Source organism: Ursus americanus, chromosome X (assembly GCF_024610735.1).
Source record: "Ursus americanus isolate L20-20 chromosome X, mUrsAme1.1.p, whole genome shotgun sequence".
NCBI lineage: Eukaryota > Metazoa > Chordata > Mammalia > Carnivora > Ursidae > Ursus > Ursus americanus.
In genome coordinates, this window is record NC_142164.1 from 161,416 (window position 1) to 185,939 (window position 24,524).

A 24,524-nucleotide genomic window follows, 5' to 3' on the forward strand; every position below is an offset into this window, starting at 1 on the left:
TTTACTTGGAAGATGTGGATGATTCAGTTCAGGCTGTAGAGAGATCATCACCTTTGTTCACCTCTGAATCTGAACCTTTTTGCTTTGGTAGTTCTACGTGGATTGTGTCTGCATGAAAGAAAGACAGATATGTAAATATTTTATCATTTCTACATATTTTTCTTTGTGGTTATAAAATCAATTACAAATATTTTTACATAAATCTCTGGTCAATCTTTTTATCTAATGCCCGAAGCTTTGTCAGGCCTCCTAAAACAAGCATTCAGGAACCCGGGGGCCCAATACATCATCACCTAAAGACTGAAGGAAGAAACATTGTAAAGACTTCTACAAAACAATACTCTGAAGCCATATGCTTCAGCTACATTCATCCACATTTTCACTTCCTGCAACCACTTCTCTGCCCACACTGTCTTCTCTGCCTATAATGCAAAACTTCTATTATCTATACATCTACTGGTTGGATACTCATTACCCTGGAACTTTCCATCCTTGATCTAATCATTCCCTCCTTTGATCTCTCATGGTGCTTTGTGCTTTCCTATCTGTTTATACGTTTATCTGGCTACCTATTTTTAAATCTTAGCGATCAACTTGGGTATCACTTCTCTGGGAAGTTGTTCCTGAAATCTCCAGGCTGAGTTATCCACCTCTCCAGCATTGATGACATTTGGGTTTGTTGAATGAATGAATAAAACTGAGTAGGTATCAGAACCCAGTTGAGGCTTAACAACACAAGTTTGTAGAGTACCAGGTTTTCTGTGTCTTTTTATAATGCTGAAAATGTTAGAATTAGTTTTTCTTCTATGAGAGACCAACAGTACACGAAAGATGTATAGATTGTAAGACTGTTCTAGCACTGGTTCTGCCTCCAGTGATTGTACATCTCTGCCAAGGCCCTAAGCAACAGAAGTTCAAACATACATTATTTCTTGTGGATGGAGCAGAAGAATTGTTGGTCCTTAAGCCTGGCTGCGTATGAATCATGGGTTGATGTGCCATCAGGGAAGGAGCTCCCATTGGAGTTTGAACCTATGAATTCAAATGGAAAAGAAAACAAAAAGTGAAGACTTAATTACTATTTAATTGTTCTCCTCATACAATAGTACCAAGAGGACAAGTAGTCCCCCACAGTAAATATTACATTTAATGAATGTCAACTGAAAGGAATGCTAAATGCTAGAAAGAAATATAGATCTGTGAAGGAGCTGCTGGTAATAAAGTGTGAAGGAAAAAGACCTAAAAAATAGTCCTTGAAAAGGAGGAATGAATTAACTGCCAATAAGGCCTACAAAGGACTCTTTATGAGAAAAAGAACTCCTACATCTCAAGGCCAATAATCCTCATGGGAAAGAGAAGGAAAGTCTGTAGGTAGACATGGAACATGTTAAATATACGAGATGTATGTATCTTTGATGAAATACTTCAGTACAAATATGTGATTTGATATGATGATTTAAAGGTTAAATGTGAAGGATATATAGAGATTTTCCTGGTGAAAGGAATGAGGAAAGGGCAGGCAGGCACACCATCAATTCTTGCTTTGACATCTCTCTAGTTTGTATTATCTTTCCAGTGACCTGATAGGCTCAGATTTTTTTCCAGCTTTATTGAGGTATAATTGACAAATAAATCTGTATATGTTTAAAGTGTACAACATTATGATTTGGCATTTGTATGCAGATTTTTAAATATATTCAAAAGATGAAAGGACATTTAATGAAAGACCAATATAAGGAGGCTGCACAGACCTATTAAGACTCTAACCATCTCCTTCCCTGTTTAAACCTCTTAAATGGATCCTCACTAAGTGTAGACAGTGTGAAACTCCTTGGCATGACTTTCCAAGCCTACTGCTTCTCAATCTGTACCTATTGCACTTTTTCCTCACAAGTTGAGGCAGTATGAGCTATAGTTAAGGAAAACTGGGTAAATTAGAAACTGTGGAAATGACTCATATCTAAAGACTAATGATTAATGTGTTGGCCTGCTGAGAGGTTTCTAGTGATATGCTGCAGAACTGTGTTCTTAGTCTTACAGATTATCTTTATCTAAGTTATTAATGAAAATGTAGGACACATGTGCATTGAACATGTGAATAACGTATATATTGGAAGGGATAATAAATATATTAAATAGACTCAGAAACAATGTGCTTGCCAGGCTAGAGATAGGATCCCAAGTGAATAGATGAAGTTTCACAGAGAAAATTGTTCAGTTTTGCTCCTGGATCTTAAAAATCTCCATGGGGGTATTGGTAGAAGTGAACAGGGGAGAAGTGAAAAAGACTAATAGAATTTTAGTTGATAATAAGGTTAAGTTTTGAAGTTAAGTTTTCCTGTCCTTCTTTCTTTTTTAACATGTATTTATTTGAGAGAGAATGTACACATGTGCACACAAGTGGAGAGAGGGGCAGAGAGAAGAGGAGAGAGAGAATCTCCAGCAGACTCCCCACTGGGTGAAGAGCCTGATGTGGGGCTTGATCTCACAACCCCAAGATCACGACCTAAGCCCAAACCAAGAGTCAGACACCCAACCAACTGAGCCACCTAGGAGCCCCTCCTGTTGTTGTCTTAGCCCTATGCCAGCAATTTAGAAGCAGCTCCCAGCTATCTTCAGTGTACAGGGCTGCCACTTCTGCAGGACTAAACAAAGGGCTTGATAACACTTCCTGCCTTACATGGGTGCCTGGTAGCTCAGTCGGTGAAGTGTCTGTCTTCAGCTCAGGTCTAAGCCCCATGTGGGGCTCCTAGCTCAGTGAGGAGCTTGCTTCTCCCTCTGCCTCTGCCTCTCCCCACCACTTGTGCTCTCTCTCTAAAATAAATAAAATCTTAAAAAAAAGACTTCCTGCCTTACAAACAGTGCTGCTTAGAAATCATCAAAATTGCTCTTGCCCAAGGATTGAGATCTTGGTCCAATTACATGACACTATCAGATATTGTGCCCTGGAATAGCCCCATGCAGTGACTAGATGGAGAACCTAATCCTTTTAGGAAACCTAGGTGTGTATGCTCCCTTCAGTCCACCTGGGTCTGTAGTTACTCATGTCTGAGGAGTCGGATCCCCATTCTACAGTCCAGCCAATGCTAGGGACGACTTTGTATCTGATTCTTGTAACTCCCTAGGAAATGGGCCCTATTCTATTCACTTTTGTTTGGAAAGAATCTGTGATATAACCTGGTTCTTTTTGTAGTCCTTCAGTTTTTACTCTTCAATCCACAGATTTTGCTTCAGTCCCTGTTATATACTAACAATAGGTGCCATCTGGTTACTGATTCCCAACCTGGAATTACCTTTTGGGACTTGGACCCTAACTGTCTATCCTTTCCTATAGAGTATCTCAGCTCTACCCTATTCCCTTATACTCTTATTAAGTCTACTTTCTCCACACTTGAGGCCAAACTTAGTTCTAAGCATATAGACACACCTAGGATCATATAATACTCCTCTAATCCTCTTTTGGGGGTTAACTGGCAAATATAGTTAATTATTATAGAAGTTGCACAGAGAAGTCCAAATGAAGACTGAAAAGAGCTGTGAGATCAGCAAATGAAAGCATTAACAAAACAAAAAGACAACCAACTGAATGGGAGAAGATATTTGAAAATGACTTATATGATAAGGGGTTAATATCCACAATATACAAAGAACTTACGAAACTCAACACCAAAAAACCCCACAAACAATCCAATTTAAAAATGAGAAGACATGAATAGACATTTTTCCAAAGAAGACATCTTTGAAAATACTAATCCAAACAGATATATGCACCCTTATGTTTATGGCAGCATTATTTACAATAGCCAAGATATGGAAGCAACCTAAGTGTCCACTGATAGACAAGTGGATAAGGAAGACAGACTATTATGCAGCCATAAAAAGGGATGAGACTCTGGCATTTGCAACAACATGAATGGACTTAGAGGGTATTATGCTAAGTGAAATAAGTCAGTCAGAGAAAGACAAATACCATATGATTTCACTCATTTGTGGAATCTAAACAGCAAAACAAATGAATAAACAAAGAAGCATCAGAATCAGACCTGCAAATACCGAGAACATACTGATGGTTGCCAGAGGGGAGGGGAATGGGGAATGGGCACAATGGGTGAAGGGAAGTGGGAGATACAGGTTTCCAGTTATGCAATGAATAAGTCATGGGAATAAAAGGCACAACACAGGGAAGATGGTCAATGGCATTGTAATGGTGTTGTATGGTTACAGATGGTAGCTACACTTGTGCTGAGCACAGCATAACATATAGACATGTTGAATCACTGTGTTGTACACATCAGGGAAATTCAAATCAAAACCACACTGAGATACCACCTTACGCCAGTTAGAATGGCAAAAATTGACAAGGCAAGAAACAGCAATTGTTGGAGAGGATGTGGAGAAAGGGGATCCCTCCTACATTGTTGGTGGGAATGCAAGTTGGTACAACCACTCTGGAAAACAGTGTGGAGGTCCCTTAAAAAGTTAAAAAGTGAGCTACCCTATGACCCAGCCATTGCACTACTGGGTATGTACCCCAAAGATACAGACATAGTGAAGAGAAGGGACATATGCACCCCAATGTTCATAGCAGCATTGTCCACAATAGCTAAATCGTGGAAGGAGCCGAGATGCCCTTCAACAGATGACTGGATTAAGAAGTTGTGGTCCATATATACAATGGAATATTACTCAGCTATCAGAAAGAACGAGTTCTCAACATTTGCTACAACATGGACGGCACTGGAGGAGATAATGCTAAGTGAAATAAGTCAAGCAGAGAAAGACAGCTATCATATGATTTCTCTCATCTATGGAACATAAAAACTAGGAAGATCGGTAGGAGAAGAAAGGGATAAAGAAAGGGGGGGTAATCAGAAGGGGGAATGAAACATGAGAGACTATGGACTATGAGAAACAAACTGAGGGCCTCAGAGGGGAGGGGGGTGGGGGAATGGGATAGACCAGTGATGGGTAGTAAGGAGGGCACGTATTGCATGGTGCACTGGGTGTTATACGCAAGTAACGAATCATGGAACTTTACATCGAAAACCAGGGATGTACTATATGGTGACTAACATAATGTAATAAAAAAACATTAAAATATAAAAATAAAAATAAATAAAAATAAAAAGAATATGTGCTGGCTGAGTGATAGAAGTGTTGAATAAGATAAGGATAGAAAAGTAACTCGTTGGGTAATAGTGGGCTGCCATTTATATGGGGTAGTCAAGAACGGACTCATTTGGTCCGATCCCTGAAGAAGTAAGGTAGTGAGCAAAATGGGTATCTAAGAAAATAGTGCTGCAAGGCCATGGCACAGAAAGTTGCAAATGCCCTGAGCTGGGAGGCTGCCTGGTGTACTCAAAGAACAGCCTAGAATGAACTAAGCCAGGGAAACGTGCCAAGATATGACGACAGAGAGAGAGAGCATGGAGAGCCTTGGCTTTTACTCAGAGAAATGGGAGGGGGGCAGTTGTACCTGAGCAGCTTGATCTAACTTATACTGTAAGCCAATCACTTATGGAGCAAAAGAAAGAGAGGTATCAAGGCGGACTCCAAGGTTTTTGGCCTGAGCAACTGGAAAGACAAAGTTGCTATCAGCTGTGGTTGGGATGGCTGTGGATAGAACAGCTTTGAGGAGATCCAGAGTTCAGTTTTGGTCACATACTGTTTGAGATGCCTATTATACTTTCAAGTGAAGATGTCAGTTAGGTAGCTGGATATACAAATTGGTAGCAGGGAAGACTTCTAGACTGGTGATACAACTTTGGGAGTCATCAGAACATAAATATACATTTAAAGCCATGATGTAGATGGAATCACCAAGGGAATGAATGTTGATAGAGAAGGTACTCAGAGATTGATCCAGAGATTGATTCTGCCCAATATTTAGTGACAGGAAAGAGGAAACTGAGAAGGAACAACAGGTTGAGAGTATGATATGCTAGAAGTTAAGTGAAAAAAAGCAATTCAAGGAGGGATTGATCAGCTGTATCAAATGCCATTGGTAAGACATGATGTGGACTGAGGAGTGGCCATTGGTTATCATAATATGGAGGTCACTCATGACTGAGATAAGAACAATGGGGGCAGGCAGGGTCCTTACTGAAATAGGTTCAAGAGAGACTGAGAGGAAAAGAAGTAGTAACATAGCATATAACTGTTTCGAGGAATTTTTCAGTAAAGGGATAAAATATACTACTACATGGTAGCATATTCCTATGTAGGATGTCACTGAGCCATTATAATTAATATGCACCAAACTATATAGATCTCAAAAACATAAGTAGGAAATGATAATGATTATAATCAGTTTTTTAAAAATCGTAGAAAATAATACTACATATTCTTCCATATTAAAGGAATGGAAATGTTCTGGAAGGCCATACATAAATTCATCACAGTCATTGTCTCTGGAGAGGTGGAGGGTGACTAGCACTAGGGGTGTGCCAAGATTATTTTGGTTTTATTTGTAAAATTTCATTTAAAATGACCTGAAAAAAATTATGACAAAATATTAACACTTTATTTTCTGTACTTTCCTGTATTTTTAACATTTTTCCAAATTAACAGTACCAAAAAAAAAAACATGAATGAATTGGTGGTGAGGCTGTGTAGAATGAATGACTTCAGAGTTTCCATTAACTGTATTATATCACATGAAATTTATGTAATGCAGTGAAGCTATAAAAATAACTGATTGCAAATAGTTTTTAACTAAGTAAAGAAAAATTTTAAGTCATGAAAACATTGCCAAATAGGCAGAACAGAAATAACAGACTAAAATGAGTTAGAAAAAGGTTGGATAAAAGCTTGAAATCAGAAAAATTCTAGATATTCTGCTTGTATTAACAATTTCTCCCATTTCAAGTCTTGAACAATAAGAACAAATTCAGCTTATTAAATTTCACTTTTTTTACCTGCTGAATAGAGGGGAAATGATCCCAAACAACAAAATGGCAAAAACAAGCAAACAAACAAAATGAAATAACAACAAAATCCCTGCAGAAAGGGAGGAAAACCAGCAGCAAACCAGACCTAAACTTAAGAGCAAAAGCTATCAAGAATCTTAGAAGAAGGGGCTCCTGGGTGGCACAGCGGTTGAGCGTCTGCCTTCGGCTCAGGGCGTGATCCCGGCGTTCTGGGATCGAGCCCCACATCAGGCTCTTCTGCTATGAGCCTGCTTCTTCCTCTCCCACTCCCCCTGCTTGTGTTCCCTCTCTCGGGGCTGTCTCTATCTCTGTCAAATAAATAAATAAAATCTTTAAAAAAAAAAGAATCTTAGAAGAAAACATAGGGGATAAATTTCATACCATTGGATTTGGCAATGAATTCTTCAATAGGACACCAGAAGTCCAGGCAACAAAAGAAAAAAAATAAATTGGACTTCATGAAAACTCTAAAAATTTTGTGTATTTAAGAATACTATCAAGGCAGTAAAAAGACAACCCAGAGAATAGGAGAAAATATTTCCTAATCATATATCTGATAGGGGATTAATATCCAAAATGTATAAGAGCACCTACAATTTAACAACAACAAAACAGATAACCAAATTCAAACATGGCCAAAGGTTTTAAATAGACATTTCTCTAAAGAAAATACACAAAAGGCAAAAAATCACATGAAAAGATGCTCAACATCACTAAACATTAGGGAAATGAGAATGAAAATCACAATAAGATACTAATTCACACCCGTTAGTGGTGGCTATAATAATCTTTTTTTAATCCAGGAAACAAGTGTTGGTGAGTGTGTTGGGAAGCTGAACCCTCTTGCATTGCTGGTAGAGATATAAAGTGCTTTAGCTACTGGGGTAAATGGCATGACAATTCCTTAAAAAATTAACCATAGAATTACCATATGATCCAGCAACTCTACCTCCAGGTATATACCCGAAGAATTGAAAGCAGAAACTCAAACAGATGTTTGTACACCAATGTTCATAACAGCATTATTCACAATAACCAAAAGAGGGAAACAACCCAAATGTCCATCAATGGATGCATGGATTAACAAAATGTTGTACATATATACAATGGAAAATTATTAAGTCTTAAAAAAGAATGAAATTCTGAGACATGCTACAACATGAATGAATCTTGAAGACATTACACTAAGTGAAATAAGCCAGACACAAGAGGACAAATAATGTATGACTGCACTTATAATAAAGTACCTATAATAGTCAAACTGATAGAGACAGAAAATAGAAAAGAGGCTGTGGGCGGGGTGGGAGAAATGAGGAGTTATTTTTAATGGGTATAGTTTCTGCTTGACATGATGAAAACATTCTGGAAATACATAGTGGTAATGGTTACACAACATCTTGAAAGTATTTAATGTCACTGAATTGTACACTTAAAATGGTTAGTATAGTACATTTTATATTATATGTATCTAACAATAACAAAAAAAGTTTTAAATAGATAATATCAAAGTACCATAGAAAATAGCATAGTAAGTCAGCAGAGAGTATGATCAAAATTAAAGTTGTCTGAGCTTCTTATGTTGTTTCAGAAGAAATTACTCATTAGCTTTACACGTTCATAGTTTCACTATGCATGTTGTAGTCTCTTCAGTAACATCAAAATAATAGCAAAAGAAGGTATAACTTCAAAAGTTAATAGGGGGAAAAAAAGAGAAAAAAGGAATCTAATCATTGCAAAGGAAGACCAAAAATGGGGGGAATGCCCTATAATAGAAATATCCAAATATATCTACAATCACATAAAAATATTAATGAAAACTCAAGAGATAAGGATTGGGTTTTAGTTGCAGTTAAAATCTAGTCAGCATAGAGAACCTACTTTTCCCAAGGAACACCTATATATAAAACCTGGATAGGACACCTGGGCAGCTATTAGAAAACTGAAAAGTAAACATCAGCAAGTAGATTAGGAAAAAACACCAGAATTAAAAGTACCACTGAACTGGCAGTGAATTTATCCTTTTCCCTTCCATTATCCTCCACGCTGGACTGAAAGCAGCCTGAAACCTGGAAAAGATCACTATTGCACAGATGAGAGAAAACTCCAGAAGTCTAGCTCTGACCTGAGTAGCTCTAAAGAGAACTTCTAAAGCTCAGAGAAAGTCAGAAAGTCTCCCAGTGTTTTTCCTCTCTCTCCTTTTTCTATATTCCCTCACACCCCAGCTCCCAGGCAGTCTTGAAGCAGTGCTATCAGGGCAAAAAAGGTGGCAAATATTCCAAGGAGAGAAGTTTTCTCCTCAGTTAGGGGGAGTTGTGGCTCCATGAGGGGAGGGACAAAGTTTTTTTTTTATTCTCTCTGTCCTAACACCATTTGGAACCCTGACTCATCTCCACCAAAGAAGTGATTGGGTTTGGGGCCTGAGGAAAGTACTGGAGAGAGAGCAGAGATAGAAAAACACAGGAAGGCTGTTTATGAACTCCTGGGCTCATGGTGCCTCTCCCTCCATCTGTGCAGGGGTAGATTTAATCTTTCTTTAATTTTTTTATTTAAATTCCAGTTAGATGACACAGAGTGTATTATTAGTTTCAGGTGTACAATGTAGTGATTCAACACTTCTATACAGCACCCACTGCTCATCAGGACAAGTGCCCTTCTTAATCCCCATCACCTGTTTAACCCATCCCCCCCCCCACACACACCTCCCCTCTGGGAACCATCAGTGTGTTCTCCGTAGTTAAGAATCTGTGTCTTGGTTTGCCTCTCTCTCTTTTTTCCTTTGTTTGTTTGTTTTGTTTCTTAAATTCCACATGTGAGTCATGTGGACAGTGAGAATTAATTTACCACATGTAAATCATATGATATTTGTCTTTCTCTGACTGACTTATTTCGCTTAGCATTATACTCTCTAGCTCCATCCATGTCATTGCAAATGACAAGATTTCATTCTCTTTATGGCTGACTAATATTCCTCTGTGTGTGTGTGTGTGTGTGTGTGTGTGTGTGTGTGTGTGTGCGCGCGCGTGCATGCGCATACACACCAAATCTTTTCTTTCCTCAGATCATGGAGTACAGTTCAGTGTAGGGCTGGAATAAGGGTCAGAGTTAGGGTTAGGGCTGTAGTGAGGGTATGGACCTACTGTTCTGTAGTTCAGAGACCTCTACAGAGGGATAAGTTTAGGACAAGTGTAACAGTCAGATTGATGGGTTAGGGTTAGGGGTTAGTGGTTAGGGGTTAGGGTTAAGGTTTGGCTTAGGATTAGGTTTTCAATTAGAAGAAAACTCTCTACCTCCTACCATGGCATTACACAAGGCTAGATCTCCTTGTTCTTCATGCCTGAGTCATATACCATTGCATATATACACCAAATCCTTTCTTTCCTCAGATCTTGGAGTAGGGTTTGGGGTAGGTCTGCCATAAAGATAAGGGTTAGGGTTAGGGCTGGGGTAAGGGAATGGGTCTACTGTCCTGTAGCTCAGAGGCCTCTACAGAGGGATGAGTTTAGGTAGAGGGTTATAGTCAGGGTGAGAGCTTAGGGTTAGGGGTTAGTGGTTAACAGTTAGGGGTTAGAGTTAGGATTTGGCTGAGGGTTAGGTTTTCAATTAGAATACTCTCTAGCTCCATCCATGTCATTGCAAATGGGAAGACTTCATTTTTTTATGTCTGAATAATATTCCACTATAAATATACACCACATCTTCATCCATTCATCTATCAATGGACACTTGGGCTGTTTCCATACTGTCAATAATGCTGCTGTCAACAATACTGCAGTAAACATATGGGTGCATGTATCTGTTTGCATTAGGGTTTTTGTATTCTTTAGGTAAATACCCAGTACTGCAATTACTGGATCATAGGGTAGTTCTATTTTTAACTTTTTGAGGAACCTCCATACTGTTTTCCAGAGTGGCTGCACCAGTTTGCATTCCCACCAACAGTGTAAGAGGGTTCCCCTTTCCCCCTTACCAACACCTGTTGTTTCCTGTGTTGTTGATTTTAGCCATTCTGACAGGTGTGGGGCTAGATCCCAGGACCCTGGCATCATGAACTGAGTCAAAGGCAGACACTTAATCAGCTGAGCCACCTAGGCACCCATCTGTATGTCTTCTTGGACAAATGTCTGTTCATGTCTTCTGGCCATTTTTTAATTGGATTATTCATCTTTTGGGTGTTGAGTTTGGTAAGTTCTTTATAGATTTGGGATACCAACCCTTTACTGGATATGTCTTTTGCAAATACCTTCTCCCATTCCATAAGTTACCTATTAGTTTTGTTAATTGTTTCCTTTGTTGTGCAGAAGCTTTTTATTTTAATGTAGTCCCAATAGTTTACCTTTGCTTTTACTTCCCTTGCCTCAGGAGATGGATGTCAAAAGAAAGCCAAGGTAGCAATACTTATATAATACAAAATAGACTTTAAAACAAAGACTGTAGATGCACCTGGGTGGCTTAGTCAGTTAAGCATCTGCCTTCAGCTCAGGTCATGAACCCAGGGTCCTGGGATTGAGCCTTGTGTCAGGCTCCCTGCTCAGCGGGGAGTCTGCTTCTCCCTCTCCCTTGGCCCCTCCCTCCTGCTCTCTCCCTCTCTCAAACAAATAAATAAAATCTTTAAAAAAAAATAAAAAGGGATGGCTGCGTGGCTCAGTTAGTTAAGGAACTGCTTTTGGCTCAGGTCATGATCCCAGGGTCCTGGGATCGAGTCCCACATTGGGCTCCTTGTGCAGCAGGGAAACTGCTTCTCCCTCTGCCTCTGCCTGCTGCTCCCCCTGCTTGTGCTCTCTCTCTCTCTCTCTGACAAATAAATAGATAAAATCTTTAAAAAATAAAAAATAAAACAAAGACTGTAACAAAAGACAAAGAAGGACACTATATAATCATAAAAGGGATGATCCAACCAGAAGATATAACAATTGTAAATATTTATGCACCCAACATAGGAGCAACCCCAAACACATAAAACAGTTAATAACAAACATAGAAGAATTAATCGATACAGTAATACACATAATACTAGGGAACTTTGACACCCCACTCACATCAATGGACAGATCACCCAAACAAAAAATCAACAAGGAAACAGTGGCTTTGAATGACACACTGGAACTGATGGATTTAATAGATACATTGAGAACATTCCATCCTAAAACAGCAGAATACACATTGTTTTCAAGTGCACATGGAACATTCTTCAGAATAGATCACATATTAGGACATGAAATGGGTCTCAACAAATTCAAAAAGACAGAAGTCATACCATGCATCTTTTCTGACCACAACACTATAAAACTAGAAATCAACCACAGGAAAAAATATGGAAAGCCCACAAATACATGGAAGTTAAATAACATGCTACTAAACAATGAATAGGTCAAAGAAGAAATCAAAGAATAAATCAAAAATTACATAGAAACAAATGAAAATGAAAACACAACAGTAGATCTGATCTTGATGAACATACCAAAGAATGATTACAGGGGAGAGACCAACACCCAGATCCCAGGCTGACCATCGGGTGGCACACAAGCAGGACTGGCCCGAATAGCAGCACAAAGGCTGCAGAAAGCAAGTTGACACTGGCTGGAACCACAGGCCAGAGAAGGAGGCAGAACATGAAGCTTAAACCCAACCAGGACAAGTCCCTGCTAAAACACAAATACCAACATTCTCCATCAAATTTAATAAGGCCCAAAGACAGAGTAATAGTCAAGAATGTCCAGGACACAATCCGAAATTATTTGGCACATTAAAAAAACGGTGAAAATCTCAAATTGCATGAGAAAAGACAATCAACAGACACCAATCACGAGATGGTACAAATGTTGGAATTACTTGGCAAATTTAAAGCAGTCATTATAATTTGCTAAATAAGTAATCATGAACACTCTTGAAACAAAAGTTAAAATAGAAAACATCAGCGAAGTCTTTAAATCGAAAGGTAATGATAGGAGGAAGAGTTAAGATGGCAGAGGAGTAGGGGTCCCTTTTTTCTGCCGGTCCCCTGAGTCAAGCTGGATAGGTACCAGACCATCCTGACCACCCACGGAATCAGCCTGAGACGCAGGAAGATACATCTGCATCTCTACAAACGAACATCTCCAGCGATGAGTATTGAGGTAGGAAGCCAGGAACTGTGAAACCGCGCACAGATATTGGAAGAGAAATGGAAGGGGGAGAAAGCCGCCACGTTCGGGCGCCGGGAAGCGGTAGCCACCTGCATGGGGGATCGGGTGGACTCGCGGACTGGCACCCGAGAGAGAGAGCGGACTGAGACCGTGAGCCGGGGAACGCGCACCACCAGACTGAAAACTGGAGCTCCGGAGTGCGCGCGAACCACACTGAAATGGAGCTCTGGAGCGCGCGGGAGCTGCTGGTAGTGTTAGAAACACGAAGAACAGAGATGCACCGGCCCTGGAAATGAGGGCTGGGACGCCGGCTGTGGGGCGCACATCCCCGGATGCTGCAGGGTTGAGCAGCACCAACAGAAACAGAGTTAAAGTGGCCAGAACATCAGTGGAGAACGGTCTGCGATCCGTCTGTTCAGAGACAGAGGCTGAGATTCGGCCACTGCTGCTCTGACTCTCAGAAGAGGCACAGCAAACCGCCAGGGAAAGCCGCCAGAGAACAAAAGCCTGGAAATACTGGCTCACAGCATGCCCATCCCCATTCCCCTTCGCAGGGGACATGGAGACTCTACCCAAACAGGGTTGCCTGAGTATCAGCGTGGCAGGCCCCTCCCCCAGAAGGCAGGCTGAAAAATCAAGAAGCCCACATCCCTAAGGTCCCTATAAAACAAGAGCACACTGCCTGGGTCCCGGTCAATAATTTGGGCTGTGGACAACCCTGCAACCTCTCCTCATCAGAATGACGAGAAGGAGAAATACCCCCAGCAAAGAAAAGACAATGACTCTGTGGCCTCTGCCACAGAACTGATGGATATGGATATAACCAAATTATCAGAAATGGAGTTCAGAGTAACAATGGTCAATATGATGTGTAGACTTGAAAAAAGTATTAACGAAAATGTTAATGAGAATATAGAATCTCTAAGGGCGGAAATGAGAGCGAATCTGGCAGAAATTAAAAATTCTATGAGCCAAATGCAGTCAAAACTAGAGGCTCTGATGGCCAGGGTCACTGAGGCAGAAGAACGTATTAGCAAATTGGAGGATGGGTTAGTAGAAGAAAAAGCGAAAATAGAATCTGGACTTAAAAAAATCCACGCCCACGAATGTACGTTACAGGAGATCACTGACTCAATGAAATGATCCAATGTCAGAATCATCGGCATCCCCGAGGGGGTGGAGAAAAACAGAGGTCTAGAAGAGATATTTGAACAAATTGTAGCTGAAAACTTCCCTAATCTAGCAAGGGAAACAAGTATTCGTGTCCAAGATGCAGAGAGGACCCCTCCCAAGTTCAACCACGACAAACCTACACCACGTCACGTCATAGTGCATTCGCAAATATTAGATCCAAGGATACAGTATTAAAAGCGGCCAGGGCAAAGAAATTTCTCATGTACCAAGGCAAAGGCATCAGAATTACATCAGACCTGTCTACACAGACCTGGAGTGAGAGAAAGGGTTGGGGGGGGCATTTTTAAAGCTCTTTCAGAGAAAAACATGCAGCCAAGGATCCTTTATCCAGCAAGGCTGTCATTCAGAATTGATGGAGAGATAAAGACCTTCCAGAAACGCCAGTCATTGACCAATTTCGTAACCACAAAACCAGCCCTACAGGAGATATTAAGGGGGGTTCTATAAAAGTAAAAAAGCCCCAAGAGTGATACAGAACAGAAAGTCACAATCTATAGAAACAAAGACTTTACAGGCAACATGGCATCATTAAAATCATATCTCTCAATAATCAGTCTCAATGTAAATGGCCTAAATGCTCCCATAAAGCGCCACAGGGTTGCAGATTGGATAAAAAGACATGACCCATCCATCTGCTGTCCACAAGAGACTCATCTTGAACCTAAAGATACATCCCGACTGAAAGTAAAGGGATGGAATACCATCTTTCATGCCAATGGACCCCAAAAGAAAGCTGGGGTAGCAATTTTCATATCAGACAGAATGGATTTTAAACTAAAGACTATAGTTAGAGATACAGAAGGGCACTATATTATTCTTAAAGGATGTATCCAACAAGTGGATATGACAATTATAAATTTATATGCCTCCAACAGGGGAGCAGCAACATACACAAGCCAACTCTTAACCACAATAAAGAGACATATAGATAAAAAAACGTTAATAGTAGGGGACATCAAAACTCTGCTCTCAGCAAAAGACATATCACCTAAGCACAAAATCAACAAAGAAAGAAGAGCTTTGAATGCCATACTCGACGAGTTGGACCTCATAGATATATATAGAACACTAGACCCCAGAACAAAAGAATACGCATTCTATTCTAATGCCCATGGAACATTCTCAAGAATAGACCATGTTCTGGGTCACAAAACAGGTCTCAACCGATACCAAAAGACTGAAAGTATTCCCTGCATATTCTCAGACCACAATGCTTTGAAATTGGAACTCAACCACAAGGAAAAATTTGGAAGAAACTCAAACACTTGGAGACTAAGAACCATCCTGCTCAAGAATGATTCGATAAACCAGGAAATCAAAAATCAATTTAAACAATTTATGGAGACCAACGAGAATGAAAACACAAGAGTCCAAAACCTATGGGACACTGCAAAGGCAGTCCTAAGGGGAAAATACATAGCCATCCAAGCCTCACTCAAAAGAATAGAAAAATCTAAAATGCAGTTTTAATATTCTCACCTCAAGAAGCTGGAACAGCAACAGAGGGACAGGCCTAATCCATGCACGAGAAAGCAGTTGATCAAGATTAGAGCAGAGATCAATGAATTAGAAACCAAGAGCACAGTAGAGCACATCAACAGAACTAGAAGCTGGTTCTTTGAAAGAATAAATAAAATTGACAAACCACTGGCAAGACTTATCCAAAAGAATAGAGAAAAGACCCAAATTAATAAAATTATGAATGAAAAGGGAGAGGTCACAACCAACACCAATGAAATTGGAAGGATTATTAGAAACTTTTATCAACAGCTTTATGCCAATAAATTAAGCAATCTGGAAGAGATGGAGGCCTTCCTGGAAACCTATAAGCTACCAAGACTGAAACAGGAAGAAATTGATTTTTTAAACAGGCCAATTAATTATGAAGAGATTGAAACAGTGATTAAAAACCTTCCAAAAAACAAAACGCCAGGGCCTGATGGTTTTCCCGGGGAATTCTACCAAACATTCAAAGAAGAAATAATACCTATTCTCCTAAAGCTATTTCAAAAAATAGAAACAGAAGGAAAGCTACCAAACTCATTCTATGAGGCCAATATTACCTTGATCCCCAAACTAGGCAAAGACCCCATCAAAAAGGAGAATTACAGACCGATATCCCTGATGAATATGGACGCCAAAATTCTCAGCAAGATCCTTGCTAATACAATCCAACAGTACATAAAAAGGATTATCCATCATGACCAAGTGGGATTCATCCCTGGGATGCAAGGGTGGTTCAACATTCGCAAATCTATCAGTGCCATAGACTTTATCAGCAAGAAAAAAGCCAAAAATCATATGATCCTCTCAATTGATGCAGAAAAAGCATTTGACAAAATACAGCATCCTTTCCTGATTAAAACCCTTCAGAGTGTAGGGATAGAGGGTACATTCCTCAATCTCATAAAAACCATCTATGAAAAGCCTACAGCAAATATCATTCTCAATGGGGAAAAGCTGGAAGCCTTTCCCTTAAGATCAGGAACACGACAAGGATGCCCACTCTCGCCACTATTATTCAACATATTACTAGATGTCCTTGCGACAGCAATCAGACAACAAAAAGGGATAAAAGGTATCCAAATCGGCAAAGAAGAGGTCAAACTGTCTCTCTTCACAGATGACATGATACTCTATATGGAAAATCCAAAAGAAGCCACTCCCAAACTACTAGAAGTTATAGAGCAATTCAGTAATGTGGCGGGATACAAAATCAATGCTCAGAAATCAGTTGTATTTCTATACACAAACAACGAGACTGAAGAAAGAGAAATTAGGGAATCCATCATATTTACAATCACACCAAAAATCATATGCTATCTGGGAATTAACTTAACCAGAGATGTAAAAGACCTATATTCTAGAAACTACAAATCACTCTTGAAAGACATTGAAGAAGACACAAAAAGATGGAAAAATATTCCATGCTCATGGATCGGAAGAATTAACATAGTTAAAATGTCCATGCTACCCAGAGCAATCTACACTTTCAATGCTATCGCGATCAAAGTACCAATGACATTTTTCAAAGAACTGAAACAAACAGTCCTTAAATTTGTGTGGAACCAGAAAAGGCCCTGAATCACCAAGGAACTGTTGAAAAGGAAAAACAGAGCTGGGGGCATCACAATGCCGGATTTCGAGGTGTACTACAAAGCTGTGATCACAAAGACAGCATGGTACTGGCACAAAAACAGACACATAGACCAATGGAACAGAATAGAGAACCCAGAAATGGACCCTCGGCTCTTTGGACAACTAATCTTCGATAAAGCAGGAAAAAACATCTGGTGGGAAAAAGACAGTGTCTTCAATAAATGGTGCTGGGAAAATTGGACAGCTACATGCAAAAGAATGAAACTTGACCACTCTCTCACACCATACACAAAAATAAACTCCAAATGGATGAAAGACCTCGATGTGAGACAGGAATCCATCAAAATCCTAGAGGAGAGCATAGGCAGCAACCTCTACGACATCGGCCACAGCAACCTTTTTCATGACACATCTCCAAAGGCAAGAGAAGCAAAAGAAAAAATGAACTTGTGGGACTTCATCAAGATAAAAAGCTTCTGCACAGCCAAGGAAACAGTCAAAAAAACTAAGAGGCAGCCCACGGAATGGGAGAATATATTTGCAAATGATACTACAGATAAAAGACTGGTATCCAAGATCTACAAAGAACTTCTCAAACTCAATACACGAGAAACAAACAAATCATAAAATGGGCAGAATATATGAACAGACACTTTTCCAATGAAGACATACAAATGGCTAACAGACACATGAAAAAATGTTCAAAATCATTAGCCGTCAGGGAAATTCAAATCAAAACCACACTGAGATACCACCTTACGCCAGTTAGAATGGCAAAAATTGACAAGGCAGGAAGCAATTGCTGGAGAGGATATGGAGAAAGGGGATCCCTCCTACATTGTTGGTGGGAATGCAAGTTGGTACAGCCACTCTGGGAAATGGTGTGGAGTTCCCTTAAAAAGTTAAAAATTGAGCTACCCTATGACCCAGCCATTGCGCTACTGGGTATGTACCCCAAAGATACAGACGCAGTGAAGAGAAGGGCCATATGCACCCCAATGTTCATAGAAGCATTGTCCACAATAGCTAAATCATGGAAGGAGCTGAGATGCCCTTCAACAGATGACTGGATTAAGAAGTTGTGGTCCATATACACAATGGAAGATTACTCAGCTATCAGAAAGAACGATTTCTCAACATTTGCTGCAACATGGATGGCACTGGAAGAGATAATGCTAAGTGAAATAAGTCAAGCAGAGAAAGACAATTATCATATGATTTCTCTCATCTATGGAACATAAGAACTAGGAAGATCGGTAGGGGAAGAAAGGGATAAAGAAAGGGGTGGTAATCAGAAGGGGGAATGAAGCATGAGAGACTATGGACTCTGAGAAACAAACTGAGGGCTTCAGGGGGGGGGCGTGGGGGAATGGGATAGGCTGGTGATGGATGGTGGGGAGGGCACGTATTGCATGGTGCACTGGGTGTTATACGCAACTAATGAATCATCGAACTTTACATCAAAAACCAGGGATGTACTGTATGGTGACTAACATAATATAATAAAAAATTTATTATAATAAAAAAAAGAAAGGTAAAAAAAAGAAAGAAAACATCAGCAAAGAAACAGAAGATATAGGAAAAGACAAATGGATGCTTCAGAACTAAAAAATAGAAGGTGGCATGAACCATGAGAGACTGTGGACTCTGGGAAACAAACTGAGGCCTTCAGAGGGGATGGAGGTGGGGGACTGGGATAGGCCAGTGATGGGTATCAAGGAGGGCACATATTGCATGGTGCATTGGGTGTTACATGCAAATAATGAATCATGGAACACTACATCAAAAACTAAGGATATATACTGTATGGTGACTAACATAATAAAAAATTGTTATTAAAAAAAACTAAAAAATGCAATAACTGAAATAAAGATACCCAATATCAGAATCTAGATGACAGAGGAAAGATTCACTGAACTTGAAGACAGACCAATAGAATTATTTATTCTGGAGAGCAGAAAAAAAAAAGATTTAAAAGAAACAAAAAGAGCCTCAGAGGCCAGTGGAACAACAATCCAAAGGTCTGATATTTGTGTTATTAGAGTCACAAAAGGGAGAGTATAACTATAGTGCTGAAAAAAAAACCATTTGAAGCATTAAGGGCAGAAAAAGTCCCAAGTTTGGCAAAAGATATAAAAATGTAGATTCAAGAAGCTGTACAAACCTGAACAGAATAAACTCCCCAAATCCATGCCATCACATTCAAACTTCTGAAAAGGAAAAACAAAGAAAAATATCTTGAAAGCAACCACAGAAAAAAAGTATGCAATATCTATAGGGGAACAAATGATTCAGATGACTGGATTTTGCACCAGAAACCATGAAGCCAGAATAAAGTGGCCCATTTTTCAAATGCTGAAAGAAAAGAACTGTTACTCCAGAATTCTTCATCCAGTAAAAATTGCTTTAGGATTAAAGGTGAAATGAAGCCATTCTCAAATGAAGGAAAAATAAGAGAATTCATAGCCAGAATTGCTAATGGAGATTTGGAGTATCAGAAATGAAGGAAGAGCAACAGAAATGGTTAATATCTCGTAGATGTAATAGGCTATTCTCCCATTCTTTAGTTCTGCCAAAAGTGTAAGATTGTCTGATCAGTCTTTTCAATGTAACATATGTATAGACAACTATAACATAAATGGAGGAAGGTAAGGGGACCTATATGGTGTTAATGCTTTTACACTCCAATTGAAATAGTAAAATTTTTATTCTAAGTGGACTGTGAAAAGTATGTATTTTGTACCTGCTAGAACAAACACTAAAAAACCATACAGAGAGATATAGTCCAAATCACAACATATAAGTTAAAATGAAATACTATTCCAAAATATATTCAAAAAACCCAAAAGAAGTCAAGAAAGAAGAAAGAGGAACAACAATGACAATGAATAGAGGGAACGAACAGAAAATAACAAAATGGTAGCCCTAAACATAAATACATCAGGACGTAATTAACATTTATGGAACATTCCACCCAACAACAGCAGAATACACGTGTTTTCAGGTGCTCATGGAATGTTTGCCAAGATAGACCATACCCTGGTTTATAAATAAAAGCTTAATAAATTTAAAATAATTTAAGGCATACAACATACTTTCTCTGATCATAAAAGAATTAAATTAGAAATCAATAATAAAATCATAACTAGAAAATCTTCCAATGCTTAAAATTTAAAGAACATACCTCTAAATAATCTCTGAGTTAAAGAGAAATTAAAAATACATTGAACTGAACAAAAATGAAAATAAAACATCTAAAGCAGGGGCTTAGTGGGAGTTTTATACCATTCAACAATATATTAGAAAAGTATCAAATCCATAATCCAAACTTCTATCTTCGGAAACTAAGAGCAAAACAAGCTCAAATCAAGCAAAAGGAGGGAGATAACAAAGATAAAAGCAGAAATCAATACAATTAAAAACAGAAAACCAATAGAGAAAATTCAATAAAGCTAAAAATTGGTTATTTGATATGATCAACAAAATTGATCTCTGTCACAAGATTGCCAAAAACAGAAGACACAAATCACCAATATCAAGAATGAAAGAATGGAAATCACTAGATCTTGTAGCCATTTAAAGGAAAATAAGGGAATAATATTAATACCTTTTTGAACATAAATTTGACCCCAACTGTTATGTTGTTTCTACACTTCTTCCTATTTATTCCAAACCCAAAATTTCCTTGCTATAACCTTTCTAGGTTCTTAGTCATCTGTTTCCACTATGAAGCAGCACAGCCACACATTTCCTCAGTACATTTTTTTAAAGATTATTTATTTATTTGACAGAGAGGGAGACAGCCAGTGAGAGAGGGAACAAAGCAGGGAGAGTGTGAGAGGAAGAAGCAGGCTCCTAGCGGAGGAGCCCGACGTGGGGCTTGATCCCATAACGCCAGGATCACGCCCTGAGCCGAAGGCAGATGCTTAACGACTGAGCCACCCAGGCGCCCCACTGGGCCACCCAGGCGCCCCTCCTCAGTACATTTTGAAATTACTTATTCCTGTTTCCCAAATCCTCTCAAAATTCTCATTCCTAGAACGTACCTCAGGTGCATATTAGGAAAACAAAGTCACTGTGTACTCAATAGTTAATATGCAGTTTGTTCTATCATTGGATCAATGAGGTTTTAAAGCAAAATCATATAAAAATAGCACAGGTCCACATCCTTAAGCCCTCAGAGCCAAATGTGTTTTAGAATTCAAAATGTTTTGTATTTTGGAAAAATAATTTAGAAATCACACGAAGACTATATTAGTAACACCCCAGGGGGGGGGTTGGAATGGCACCCTGTTAATCAAACACATTAATATCTCTGCAGCAAAACACAAATGCAAAATTCATGTTTATGAATATTTACACTTAGATAAATAATAACTACAGCTTCATCAGAGTTCAAATAAAGTTTTGCAGCCAAAAGAGTTTCTTGCAAACTTAACAACAACAGCAAAAATCCTTGTTTTCTGGAGCTTTTTGAATTTTAGAATTGCGGATAATTTCTTGGGGACCCATATTTCGACTTTCAATCTGTTAGGAACTCCTCTCATTTCTATCCCTCAAATCTCTTTCTTTTTATCTACTGCCACCATTCTAGCATTCTAGGTAATAATACACAATAAATGTTACCATGCGGGGAACAGGAGGAATAGAAATATGTTTCCAGATGGTTGATGTACAGGTGTAGGTATTCAGCTGCCACTTCATTCCACCAGCAATTTCCATCTCCGAAGGCTGAGGCCACTTCATGTCAGATCTAAGATGGGATTTATATATCAGCCCATTTTGGAGATTGACAAATCTACCATTTAAACATAAAGCCAGAAAATAGCCCTTGAGACAATATTCATGTTTCTCAACACATAAGAGGAAAGGAATCACAAAACAATGCCAAGAAAAGACTATTGGCTGTTTTTGTATATGAAATTAAGTTATCATTAGAAAACTAAAATTTCTACTGGGTTTTGCTAGATAATGCCAAATTTAAATTCCTCACTAACACAGTTTGAGAGTTCATAGAAATAATTCAATAGTAGCAGTTTCCCATAAAGTGACTTGAGCAAACACGTTTTATTCTAAACTATCTTAATACTGTATCTGGAGGAAAAAAACTAGTATACTCCATGGTAGTAGGTCAAGGGGCACGAGGGTAAGAGGCAAAACTATTACATTCTGAGCCCCACAAGGCTATTCACTAGCTGTGTAACCTTGATTAAGTAACTTCTTTCCTTATTTGTAAAATGGGGATAAAAAACGTTTTACCTATCCACTTTATAGAATTAAAGTTATTGGGAGAATAAATAATACTAGATAGAAAATATATAAATATGAGAATAAATAGAAAAGGAAACAAATTCATGGTTCTTGTCTCTAAAAGCTTCTATTTATTCCATATTTGTCATTTGACTTAGATAAATTTAAGTTTTATCTATGTGATACAGAGTTTAAAAAGTCAAATAATGCTAAAAGATCCAAAACCAAAAACATCAGTTACCACTTCCCCTTTCCAAAGGTAGCCACTCTTTTCTTTAAGTTTAAGACATTACTGATTTCCTTTGGAAGATTTATCACTCACACCGTATCCTACTTCCCCTCCTACCTTTCCACATCTACATCTTTAAAACTAGTTTATGTGTGGGGGGTGAGGAGAGAGAGACATTAATAGCCATGACTCTTAGAGCAAGACTGCCTAGGTTCAAATCCCACTTCAGCTGCTTAATAACTGTGTAAGGTTGGGCAAGTTACAGAATCTCCATATCTCAGTTTTCTCACATGTGAAATGTGGATTCATTGCATTCATTCAACAAATACCCATTACATATCTACTAGGTGCCAGACACTATTCTTGGTGCTTAAAATATGTAAAACAGATGAAAATATCTGCCTTCATGGAGCTTATGATCTAGTGGAAATAATAACTATCTCAAGTTGAAGGATTTTTTCCTGGAGACATCTCTCCTGGAGCTCTATATCCTTCTGTTCCAATCTAAAGCACTGCTCTCTAGGCCAGTTGTACCAATGTCACCCTGCGATTTCCATTGTTGCTATATTGGGAATTCCTTCCACCTCTCGCTTTAGTAGGGCTCTCTTTTTCCCTGAATCCCATGTGCTTCTCTCTCTCAGTTTACTTTTCTCTTTTCTTAGAGCATACCCTGTAGGAGCTTCCTGAGCAAAAGCGCATGTTGGTAATTTTTTTAGATTTTTTTGAATTTTGAAAATGTTTATTTAACTCTTGCATTTGGTTGAGAGCTTGTCTGAGTACAAAATTCTAAGACTGAAAATTTCACTAAGAATTTTTAACAGATTGAAGTATTGTCTTCTAGCTTCCAGTGCTATTATTTAAGGATCCAAAGTTACATTTATTCCTGATCTATTGTTTGTGCTTTGTTTTCCTCAATTCTTGATACTTTAACCTTTTCTGTTCAATCCCTACAATATTATGATGTTTCAAACTTAAATTCTGGACCTACCATTATCCTCTTTTTTCTCTACCAAGATGAAGTGATCAAGCCCTTATGGCTTTAACTATCACAGTTTTTAGCTCCAGCTCTAAAATCCAGACTCCTGTGTCTACCTCTTAGATGTCTGAAACATAACATGTCAAAACAGAATGCTTAATTCAACTTACCAACTCAAACTATTTCTCCTTCAATCTTTCCCATCAAGATATGTGATACTACCATCCATGTAGTAGCTCAAACCAAAAACTTAAGCACCATCCTTAATCCTTTTTCCCTCACCTCTAATAGTGGGTGCTATCAACTCTACCTTAAAACATGCCTCAGATGCATCTGCTTTTTATTATACCACTTCTACTACTACCATCTCAGATGAAGTGTTTCATATGGCACATTCCAAGAAAAAAAGCAGCAGTCTGTACAGGTAGTGTACTTATTAAATACTTTCCTGCATTGTATTTGTGAGCTCAACCGGGAACCCATGATACATCAGCAGATCTATAATTGTTTTTTATAAACTTACATGATATTTGGTCCACACATGTTTCTTGGATGAATTATATTGTTTATATTTTGCTTGGAAATCATCAATTTACTACCAATTTTCAAATATGTTGTTGCCAAACTGTTGCATATTTCCTTCTATTATTTTAGTCTCGCCTACACCTGTCATTATGTCAGCCCTCTTTTTTTCATTATGTTATTCACCATACAGTACATCCTTA

General features: G+C 38.7%; 1 protein-coding gene across 1 annotated transcript in view; it reads right to left on the bottom strand.

Moving 5' to 3' along the window:
* LOC123786643 (phosphatidylinositol-binding clathrin assembly protein-like) overlaps nucleotides 1-24,524 on the bottom strand; it is a 44,305-nt gene continuing 19,781 nt past the window's right edge. Inside the window, exons 13-15 of the mRNA XM_087859549.1 lie at nucleotides 21,971-22,097; nucleotides 925-1,032; nucleotides 1-108 (exon numbers count right to left, since the gene is read on the bottom strand). Of these exons, the coding sequence (XP_087715675.1) occupies nucleotides 94-108; nucleotides 925-1,032; nucleotides 21,971-22,097 (250 nt within the window). The 3' untranslated portion in view covers nucleotides 1-93. The remainder of the gene's footprint in view (nucleotides 109-924; nucleotides 1,033-21,970; nucleotides 22,098-24,524) is intronic.